This window comes from Rhipicephalus microplus, chromosome X (assembly GCF_043290135.1).
Source record: "Rhipicephalus microplus isolate Deutch F79 chromosome X, USDA_Rmic, whole genome shotgun sequence".
Taxonomy (NCBI): Eukaryota; Metazoa; Arthropoda; class Arachnida; order Ixodida; family Ixodidae; genus Rhipicephalus; species Rhipicephalus microplus.
Genome location: NC_134710.1, coordinates 314,836,009 through 314,848,024, shown reverse-complemented (window position 1 = coordinate 314,848,024; position 12,016 = coordinate 314,836,009). Strand labels below are relative to the sequence as shown.

General features: G+C 45.4%; 1 protein-coding gene across 1 annotated transcript; it reads right to left on the bottom strand.

Annotated features, from left to right (window-relative positions):
• Positions 1 to 4,235: 4,235 nt before the first annotated feature.
• On the bottom strand, positions 4,236 to 6,293 carry LOC142775312 (uncharacterized). The gene is made up of 3 exons (XM_075876655.1): positions 6,105 to 6,293; positions 5,564 to 5,754; positions 4,236 to 4,766 (listed from the first exon to the last, which is right to left on the bottom strand). Exons 1-3 carry the CDS (start codon positions 6,291 to 6,293, stop codon positions 4,460 to 4,462), a joined length of 687 nt encoding a protein of 228 aa, XP_075732770.1. The 3' UTR covers positions 4,236 to 4,459.
• Positions 6,294 to 12,016: the final 5,723 nt, after the last annotated feature.

The window sequence follows — 12,016 nt, the reverse complement described above, 5'->3', positions numbered from 1 at the left end:
GACTCGAAACCGTCGGAATAGAGCTCCGTTGCCTCGCTGTCTGTGCCACTTGAGGTGGTCCCACGTTTCCTAGCCGCTGCCAGACGTAGCGGTTGTCCACCTCGAAAATCCTGAGAGGCTTCTTCATCCATTCTCGCAAGGAGGGAGCAGCAGCTCCCAGAATTGGTGGTAAAACAAATAGAAAACTCGAGACAAGGGTACAAGCGTTCTATGAAATATACACTTCGTCGTCGTCTTTTCGTACGTTGGTGAAAGAGCAAGAGAAAACAGGGGGTGCGGAAGAAAGGCTGAAGTCCACCGAGGACTAGCGGAGGTGAACAAAGCAGCGGTCGACGGAGAGAATGGTAGGGCACTGGAAACCAGAACGGCAGAAAAGAAAGAGCAATCAAACTTGAAAAAACCAGGTTCAGCCGGTTCAATGGTCACAAGAGCCAGCGTCAGCGAAGTGGTAGTGGCGCTGGGAGCGGACAAAGCAGCAGGCCTCACAGGTGCAAATAACCCCCAGGTGCAGGACGCTCCAGCTGAAAAGTCACAGCAAGTGATAACTGCCGGGGCTCGAATTTAAATCGATGCGCAGAAGCAATCAAACTGAGGGTAAGAGGCGACGAGATGGTTGGAATAGGGACGTTCCCAGGATGCAAGCTGGGAGCAGTCATAAGGCAAGCGAGTGCAAAACTCAAAGCTACAGCAAATGAATGAATGCTCATGATAATTGAAGGCGGTGTAAATCTGTCCTAAATAAAGATATGGTAGGACAAGGCACAACACTAGCAAGAGGGGTCGATGACATGTGCGCCATTTCCCCTCATGTACAGGTAGTGATATGCACGATACCGGAGGTGCCAGTGCGTGGCAGCAACCTGCAAAGAGCGGTTATCAACGCAAACCAAGAGATATGGCGGATGAGTCGAGAGAAAGGCTTTGAAGTGGTGGAAATAAACGGAGATTTACATAGGTGGGGTGGTTTTCAACGAGACAGAATTCACTTCGATGGGAGGCTAGGTCATGAGGTGGATGGGCGACTTGCAGGATGCGTAGCAGCTGTTTTGGGGGGCATGCGTTCCTATCATGGTGCCGGATAGCTAGTAATTAGGATAACAACCAGGCGGACTCTTTGACAGCTGGTATAGACAGATACGATTCCAGAGTGGAACCAATATCTGAGACACGTAGAGTCCGGGACAGAAACCGACGTAGCCACGATGGCTCAGGTGATTCAGACGTAGAGTATATTAACATGCAGGGTAGCAGGAATCGGATGAAGTGGGAGGAGATAGAACAGCTAAAGGAGGAGAGATCGATGGTATATGGTTTTGTAGAAACACAATTTAGGGACATGGAGCAACCTCCTAACAATCCGGCTATGCGTGAGAATATTGTGATAAAATCTCTCTATCTCTCGTCGTTCCAAGTGCTTTATGCATCCTGAAACGTGCCTCTCATCGGCCGAATAATCCGCATTTTCACTACGTTTCATCTTGTATTATCTACGAGCACATGCATACCTCCATTAAGCGGCAAGGCGTCTATGAAGATTAGTGCATGTTTAAGCAAATGATCCTCCTTCTAACCCCAACTTCTCAAACAATCCCTCTCCTCGTCTCCGTCGAGAGCACCCCTTCCGCGGTTTCATATTGACTAACATTTTTAGGCCATGTGTGCAATGCAGGAGATGCAAGGTCAGAGTCGCAGCACCCCTACCTCCGTCAGGTGGCGAAACATACTCAGAAACTCTCCCATTGCTTTTGCGATGAGTGAGAAGGCCATAAGAAAAAAAAGCGCACGCAGGAGCAGTCTATCCTAGCCATAGTATAGACGTTGGACTCTGCCCAGGCGGCACTGCAAAAAACGCCGCCACCAGCACCCCCATCAACGCGCTGGCCATGTATGGGTAGTTCAAAAAGAGCCTTCCGCAAGCGAATCGGCAGAGTCCTTCCTCTTTCGTTTGTCTTTAGGCGCGGTTTCATGAAAATCGAGGACCTGGCAAGCTTCTTCCTTCAATCAAACCTCGCTTCAGAAAGCTCATCAAAACGAACTGCGGGTACAATGCGAAAGATGTTTCAGTAATTTAAGCGTACTGCAACTGGCAATTTAAGTTTGTGGAAGCATCGCATGACATAAAGCTCCACGTAAGCACCCCGACGTGCTTTCTGTAAGGCCTAAATGCGTTAAACTTGGGCATACGCCTGATGCCAAATCCTTGAAAATCATACACAAGCGATTTATTTTACGATCAGTGGTACGAAGTTTGGTTTATCAGGCATGAATATCCTGGTGATTTTGGCCTTTGCAGTTGCATTCTCTGTCGATCTCTCCTGTGCGTTAAAAGGTTTTATTAAGGTTACTAGAATGTTCTCTTGATGGTTCTCATCTACTTGTATATACTGGAAATGGCGATACATGCGTGTCGACTTTATCGTTGTACAACAAAAGGCAAAAAACTGAGACCTCTGAAATAGCTCCGGCAATCGCCGAGACCAACGACAAGAAAAACCTGATTGGGGTCATGATCGTTTTGCTATCTACCTGTATGCCATACGGGTTCGCATTTCCTAAATAAATCCGGAACTTGGAGTCTTGGGAAAACATCAGACTGTAAGTGGTCATGGCGTGTACGATGCCTATCGCGCGCATCGCTCTCTACTGCTGCACGGGGCGTGGTCATAGGTTCTTTTAAGCTTCATAATCAAAGTTGCCATGGTTCTCTGTCAAAGCAACTGAAAATAATCTCAGCATACCTACATTATCGTACTTTCTTTTTTGAACCGCTGTGGAGAACGCGAGTAATTCCCTTACCCAACACGGTCGCAACGGCCCGTATCTAGCACTCTCGCCATTCTGCTTCGCGAAAGTAGCGGAAATCAGTGAAACTGAAGTCATTTACGTTCGTTGCCATTCACGGCACAACATTAGCGTCGACTACGGTGTTTTTTTTTTTGTAGAGCACCGAGCTGTTGCGTCAGCTCTTGTTGTCACCGTCGTGCAAGCGAGTAAACCAGCAAGCACTTCGCGGTGGTTCAGTGACGCGTCCGACTAGCAGAGAAATTTGTAGCCCTTTTTTCAAGTGCTCAACATGCAAATACATCTATTTTTTGCTCGATCGTTGTTTCATACATTGTAGTTGCACCTGGTTGCGCAGCAAACTGTGCAAGGGAGTTGAGCTTTGCACTACTTAAAACTGCGCCGACAGGTGGCGCTGCGGGTCCGCAAAACTCAAGAGTATGACGTCTATAGGGCGTAATTTCTACGCTTGCTTACTGGGTGCGTTCGACCAGCTATAGTAAAAACGGCGTGCACCCATTGGCCGATGATAGATATCTATCGATGAATGACGCAACAGCAAGCCAGAAAAATGATTTATGGGCCGTTCCTATTGCAACAATCGTGTTTTCTGGCAATGAGGGAGTTCACAAAATCTTTAATACCCATGCTACACAGCCAAAGAGAGCGCGTTTAAGACCAACCACTGTTAATCACGTTGAACCACGCTTAGCGCAAACCACGGTTCGCCAATGTTACAAAGCGCGAAAGCAACCTCGGTTAAGATGGCTAACGCTATCTGGAGTAGAACAAACTAACTAACACACAAATAAACACCGCCACTTTGTGTGTATATAGGCTCTGAATACTTTCAGCAGCAACAGGATAAAATGCCAAATACGCCCCAAAGTATATTCTTGTACTTACCGGTACTTCTTCTTCAGATTGTCTATCTTCATCTTATCCTCTCCGCTAGCCGAAAACGCGGCATACGTGCTCGAAATGTGATACCCACGTTGGCTGAATAGGAAATTAATATTTCCCGCGAATTCTTGGTGTCTGCAGCAACGTTTTTTTTTACGGCTTGATGTCTCGTCGACCCACCGATAAGTAGCCGCTCTAGTCCGCGAACCAATGGTCGCATCGGTGGGCCCACGGAACGATCGGCGCACGGCGTTGTTACTTCGTTTTATACTTCATCTGGTCGATCGCTATTTGCCTGTGTTTTGAACTAACTACCTAACTTAGAACGTGTTTTACGGTTAGGGTCTGCCGCTGAGTTTGATTTATGACGCAAAGAACATATGGCCGCTTTTCCATCATTTTGTCGCTACAATTGACGTACGTGAGATAATTTTGAAGCTGGTCAGGCATTTTGGCACCGCGTGGCGCAGTCAAAGCATTTTTTTTTGTTTTGGCGAAGCTCGGCGCAACAAATAATAAATGTATCGAATTGGCGCAATTGGCGCAACTGTTACACCCCTGCCCCCCTCTCTCTCCCACACGCGCACGGCTAAGATTACACCCCCTACCAATTAATATCCTGCTGATGACAAGTGAGAAATCATGGTGAAGAGGCCACCCGTCAACTTATGTTGTTGAAAGAAAATATCAGACCTTATTAGCGTAAAGTTTTCGTGCTCATGTATAGCCACGCCAGTACTTCCACGTTGTGGCCTCACTTTAGAATCGAACACGGCTACATCACATTCGTCGAGGACGGGCACTGCCACACCACGTCGTCGAGCTGCAAGTGCCGTCTCACGTTAGCCCAGCGTTGCTCGTCTAGGGCGTTTAGCTGTGTGCAGCCGTCATCACGTGGCTGACACGTGACACGTGTCTTGACGACACCCGCCAGTCGCATGAATTCGTGCATGCCTTCGATGCTTCGCAATCGCCGATTTACGGCGACCACGACGTCGGCTACGGAGATGGAGAGTACTTTGGAGAGCTCTGCCACGAGGGCTGGGTGCCTGTGTACTCGGTCCAAAGCGGCAGCACAGGGCCTGTTGGGAAATAAAACGAAATGTATTTCGCGCATGCAGTAAAATGCTGGCTGTATTGATTTCGTCGAAATATGTGCACTCGCATAACATCCACGCGCCAATGAAAGGCCCAGGCGAATGTTTATGCTGTCATAGAGCAATAAACATGTCACCTTTTTAGGTATCACAGCTGCCGTGAGCTCACCACCTGCACGTGGATTCATTGATATGTGGTTTTCAACGTCCAAAAATTTCCATTAGAATATGAAGCATCGTAATAGAGGGCTCCAAAAATTTTGACAACCTGGAGTTCTTTAACGTGCACTCAAATATGAGAACACGGGACTACAGAATTTTTGCCTCCATTGAAAATGCAGCCACCGCAGCAGGAATTTGATTCCTAGGCCTGTGAGTAAGCAGACGAGAACACCAACGACATGTTAAAATTTCGTTTAATTCCATTAACCATCTCTGCAGCTGCATATATATTGTGCTCTAAAATTTCAATTGGTAATTATAAGAGTTTTATTCGCTTGCACTTCCTCAGTACATTAATATACATTATTCTTAATCGGTATGATTCACCTACAATTAGTGTTTATTATGACGTGATCATTAACGCAGGAAAGCCTTGAGAAGCTGCTGGCCACATACGACTGCAATCCTAGAAAGCACGACCAAGAAAAATTGTACTTCCGCTCAAGAATTGTATGGGTAATCACAGACTATTGGGCAAGACTCCTTTCATCTGACGTGATTGAGATTTGATTACGATATCCTTACGGTGGCTAAATCATGTCGTACCACTGTGTACTCACGTGTCACACCGTTTGCAGTGCAGGAATTGGGCGGCACGTGCCACATAGCCACAGTTCCGACGTGCGACGTCAAGCGCGATAGTGAGCCGGTGGGCTTCACTCAGTGAGCAAGGAAATTCGAACCCCCGTCCACGTGGCACAAGGCATAGTTCTCGAAGATGACAGAGTGCACGCCTCGAAGAAATCTGTCGCTTGCGGATGAGAACCAGCCACACAAACGGAGCTTTCGGATGGTGTTGCTTCGTGCTATAGCTTGACCAAGACAATCGACGCCTTCACAGTGGTCTTCCAAGTGAACGCCTAGGCCCAGATCAATGATGCTTCTGTTGCGCAGCAGTGACTGCGACAGACCTATTCACCAATCGTGCGATTCGGTCGGAAAGCTCCTCCCTCTGAGCCCTAATTCGAGCGTTTGGAGATTGCACGCCACTGATACGAACTGAACGAGAAGCCAGCAGAACTCCTTTTTCCACTCTTCTTTTACTAGGTGCAAAACTATCAATGGGGGAAATGTGGAGAGCTCGTGATAAACTGACAGCACCTTACAAATGTCCGTGGCCCTAATATACGCAAACAGTTTGGAGTAATTCTTGCAGTCTGCTAGCGAGATGCTGTCACCGGTGTAATAGTCTACGAAGGTGACTTTCTGTTCACAACCAATTTCTTCGAGCTTGTTCGCGATGTTGGCCAGGCGATCGCGGTTGTATTTGTCTGTAACGAGAGTTGCCATCTTTAGGCTGCCTTGTCGCGAAAAAACATGAAAGAATTGTTCCCAACACTCGCTTGTCCATATGTTCAAGCCTAAAGTCAAATTTTCGAGAGTGCTATTGTTCGAAATTGCTTCTAGCCAGGAGGCGGTGTCAATAAAATGTACGAGACCGAGCAGGTCAGTGAAGCAATGCCACAGCCTTAAGGTATGCAACACTTTGCTCTGCGCAAGCATTCTGGCTCCCCTCTTGACACTTTCACCATCCAAACTGAGGTTGTGCGCTTCCAGACTGCTGACCGACCCATTCTCGAGCATGCCCTGAAATATCAATTTCATGGCATCTCCGCTAACTTCACAGGGGAATCCGAATACTTTCAAGTATTTCAGTACGTTCTTACTACTCAAAAATTCTAAGAACAATTCAGGCTGTGCGAGAATTGCAGGGGCACTTAGCGTCAAATCTCGCAACATAGAGTTGACCTAGAGTGCTTTTAGCAGAAGCCCATTTTGCTCCTTTTTTACGATTGGTGTGGTGAAATCCAGCACGGTTAACGTCTCAGACGCACGAAGAAGCTCCGAAACCATCTCTGGAAACACGTCATCAGGTGAGAAGACTGCATAATTCAGTTCCTCGAGGCGTTTCATCGACAGGATGACTTCGCGAATTCGCTGTCTTTTCAATGGCAAAGGATCAACAAAGGTCAAAGATTTTACGGAATCATTTCCGCTAAGCGTGCAGCAAATTACGACGCTGCACCAATAGGCCATTGCCGGATTGCCAATTTACTGTGGAATCTGGACGGACGCCACGCAGCGATGCCTTTTCAGGAGCCAGTACAGGATGGCAGCGGCCTGACGTATTCGGTTTTTTTCGGGCCGCACATGACAAATGTTGCGAACGTGCACGAGTCCCAGTTGCCTCCCCTCTCCGGGCAACTCGCACAGCTCCAGCTCAATCCAGCTTAGAATTTAGTTCCATTTAGGAATGTTGGCAATGATCTGACACCTTGTGTCATTGGAGGCCGTGCAGGGCATGCGATGGTCGACCACACTTCTGGAGAAGCCGCCCCTGAAACTTTCCTGGTTAACCAACAGGTCGCTGAGTCCGTCAGTGCAATCATCATTCGATGGAGGTGCTGCCGCATCACTCTCTGTAGTGTCCATTTCGTCTACGCAGAAAAAGGAGAAAAAATAAAGTTAACAAACACATACACCGCCACCTTAAGCACTATCTCCATCACCTCTTCACTTAGGCCCATCGAACGTCTGTACCGCCGGCTAAGTCTATCATGCACGAACGGCCGTTATTTCTGTGTGTCTGCCATTCGACTGAATGAAGATGCTAAAAGGGCGAGAACAAGTATGCCCAGAAGCACATGCGCACAAAACTGTTGGTTTTGCAACATTGTTCTATCAGATTGTGCTGACCGACAGAGGTGGCCACTACGCATGGTAGTTGTGACCGACAGTGGGTGTGGCGCAAGGCGCAATTTGTGAAAACGAGTAACATTTTTTCAAATGCCCACTTCATATGGCCGAACACACGACATATTGCGAACCATATTTACTTGAGCCCGATAGGGAGCCAACACTATAAGCGCATTATTCTGGACAACATAATAATACAAAAAATATCCCATACCTACTTCAGCTGTCATCCGTAAGGCGCCACTCCATGGCCCCCCATAATCGTAATAATTTTGCGTGGACGTGCTCTATTAAACTATTGCGAAAAAAGCTAACTTATGGTGCAGCACGAATTCTACGGACTACGAGCTCAATTCGCCTTTAGTAAAGTTGCTAGAATAAACAAAGTTTCAAAGCTCCACCAAAGAGGCTGGACGTGTCATAGTCATGAGAACTAGTGGTGATGCAGTACGATCTTGCTGCAGCGACGAGGAGCGTGCGTGTTGTGATCGGCGGCAGCGACGTGCAGGCGGCTCCCGCGAGTAGTTTGCTGTTTTCCCACTTCACTTCTCGGACTGTGTTTGGCACTGCGCAGTTTTTTGTATGAAAACGCGGTTATCATGTATAAGGCGTTGTGAGGGAGAGCAGACTTATCTACACGTTGAAATACGCGAACTGACTTTGCACCAGGCGCCAACAGCGGCAACCACAATGACGACTACGCTTCAAGCAACTTCTCATTTGTTTGTTTGTTTTAAATATTTAATTACTTCGAAAACATGGTTACACAGTGGCATGAGCCAACAGAAAAGCTGATATAAATAGCTTGAGAACCTCATGTATGTAGCCTCCGATCTCTTTCACCAAGTGGTGACGGGCTAGCAGATAAACGATCATAAGCGAGCTTGCTGTCTAGTTTTGCATATCGTAGTGCATATAAAGATTGTATTTACTTTATTGGAATTATTGTTATTATTATTATTATTATTATTATTATTATTATTATTATTATTATGAATATTAGCACAAGTAGTAGTACTAGAAGTAGTAGAAGTAGTAGTGGTAGTAGTATTACATGCGGTAGAATTGGCGGATATGGCAGCGGTGGTGCCATTGAGTATTATGTATATTGTGTGAAAACAGTTAAAACACAACAATTACAAAACTTGAAGGACGCTTGAGTTTCGCCTTAAAGGCTAGACCGCAATAGCGTAACCAGGCCCTGCGCGAATCCCCTTCTCAATTACTGGCCTATAGCTTCGGTCTCGGTGTATGCCTGAACCGTGCCGCGAGGAAACGAATGACTGTGCGTACAACACTGGCCGTTTCAAACTGCGGTAGAATGTCTACTGCAAGCACAGTTGCGAAGTTCCCACAGTGCCATAGTTGTTCCTTTTGCGAATCAGCAAAGGGGCCTTTACACTTGCGTACAGCAACACGCGGGCATAAGTTTGAGCGCTCTGTAATGACTGGGCCTTTCTAGCACCCACTCGTCATGCGTTTCACATGTTTTGACGCCCGGAGTGATACTACGCTTCTATAACTAATATAGCATGGATCGAAGAAATTCTTTCTACTACATGAACAAAAGAAGTGTAAACACAAGGTTTCGCTTTTTTGGCGGGACACAATATTAATAAGAACTTCTACTACATGAAATTCGTATTGTTTCTTTTTTTCAGAATTAGTTTCGACCATTGACATGCATCTCTGGTATACCATTTCTTGATTGCCACGCAGAGAGTCTGGTATCAATTCTCACTTGTACTGCATATCTTTTTCCACTCCCAGGTTTTTTTTTTATTTTTGCATAACAGAGATGGAGCTTTGAAACTGAGTTGATTCCAGTAACGATAGCTTTGCATTTTTGATCTTTGAGTAGTAATGAAGAGACACTGAAGTCAAATAATAATTTACGCCAGAGCGATAGCTCACTGTATGACGACGTCTAAAACGACAATATCATCAACATCAGTGCCGTATCTATAGAGAAATTAAGGAAATGCACGAGAGCCCTGCGCTACGCGTAGGACATTTGCAAAGTGTGCCCGATGACGTTGAAGGTACCGCCTGTAATTATTGACTAGTAATTGAACTAGCTGCACTGAAAAACCTTTCGTGCGCCAAGAGACGTAATAAATTGCTGCTTGTTCGTTTCTGCAGTAAGACGGTATATTGGGCCAGTTGGTTAGGATCAAGCGAAACACCAGAAAACACATACAGGGTAGGAGCAAAAGAGAAAGAAAAGACGGCGCTGACTCACAACCGTTGTTTAGTGAAAAAAATGGGGCAAGAAAATATATATATATATATATATATATATATATATATATATATATATATATATATAGGTACTGCGACCTTACATCACGACATGCGCAGAACAAGAGGTCCCCCAAGTAAGTGTTCTCATACTTATGGCGATAATCAAAATTGGCCTAAATACTTTAATTCTTTTCGTGCAGTGTGACGGATGGTTGTATAATGCAGTTGATACCCCTAATGTTAGTATGATATGCCTCAGCAATTTCTCTTGTTAGTTGGTTGCAGATTCATTCCTTCTAACATAGAGAGCACTTGGTGTTTTACTTCTGTGACTTTAACACTGAGATGTCTGAACTTTTTTCTTAATTGCTGCCTCGCTCTTCTGTGAATACGCTTCAGAATTCATTACTTCAGAATTCATAAATAAGGATACTTTGAATGCATCTGCAACGTTTGGCAGCCAGCGTGAAGAGGGCAATAAACCTAGAGTTAGAGGTTTTCTTTACTGTGAAATCGCACAAAGAAGACATACCTTTTCGGGCTATAGTCTCGGAAAACGGTAGCAGGCAGTTAGATGTTTCGCGTTTCCCGCAAAGGAACCTAGAACGCCTGAATATTTTTCACCCTTTACCTATACCCAATTTTGATTTTGTGTGCGAGTACCTGAAAAACACCTCGATGAACTTACGTAGCCCCTTCATGGTCGACGTGAAAAATTTATATTATTCGCTTCTGCATAGCCAAGGTATGAAATGCGTAAAAGCCTGCATTGTGTTTTGCAACGATACAGAATCTTTTATCGATGGTTGCAGTATGTCTTTAGAATCATGTCTTGAACTTTTGTCGTTTTACTTTGAGAGTATACTTTTGTGTCGTGACGGGCGGCTGTTTACGTATAGATGTCCGGAGTCTGCATAAGGTTGTACGTAGCCCCTATCATCTGTGACATTATTTTAGGCCACATTGACAGGCAGCTTGAGGGTCACCTTAGTAAGTGCTGCAGTGCCGTTTTTCGTTATGTCGACGATTTTGTAATTTTTTTCCGCAATAGCATTCACCATAAGGACGTTGATGACATTCTCAAGTTGTTCAGTCAGATGGTATACGTCTCGCCCTCACTAACGGGGTCTGTAAGAATTACGAGCTACAGTTTCTAGACCTAAAGCTAAGCTTTGGTAAAACTCATGCGTCTTGGAATTATGACCCAAGATTAGTGAAGCATATCTTAAACTACAAGTCTGGCCACTCTAAACTTGTAAAGAGTGGCGATTGCAAAAACAATCCTAAATGCGTCGCTCAGGAAATTCTGTGTGCACGTGTCGAATACAGCTTTCCATAACCAGATAAAAGGCTTAGTGGATGCTGGGTATCCTGACAAGGTGATTTCTTCTGTGCGTGAGTCGGTGGTTCGGAACGTTAAGCTCATGAAACCAGAAGAGCTCAAGCAAAATGTGATGAAAAAAGAAAAAGAGAAGGTTTTTTTTATGTACACAAATTGGCGCATAGGCTACAAAACGTAGGCTCAAGGTAAGGCATCGACGTTCTTTTTTCCGCCAAACATTAGGTAGGTCGCATTTTCCCGGTGGTTGGTAATGCGCTGAGGAACAAACAAGCCAAAGGCAGATGTGCTGTGAATTATAGGGCCAGGTACATAGCATGCGTAAAAAAGCTGTGTATTTAGCTCTATTATCGTGTGGTAGGAAGTACGTGGGACAACCTAAACGGTGTGTGAATGTTCGTTTAAGGGAGCATGAGTTATCACTTCAAGGGATCTCCCGACTTAATCTACCGAAACATTGCAGGTCATGCGGTTGTCGTGTCCCATTTTTGAGAGAACCACCATCATCATCAAGCATCCTGATCAGCTAACAAGAGAAATTGCTGAAGCATATCATATTAAGATTAGAGGTAGCAAGTGTATTAGAAAACCATCCGTCAAACTGCATGAAAAATAATGAAGGTATTTAGGACAATTTCGATTATCGCCATAAGTATGACAACACTACCTCGGTAGACATCTTGTTCTGCACATGTCGTGATGGAAGCTGCCAGCATCTATATATATATATATA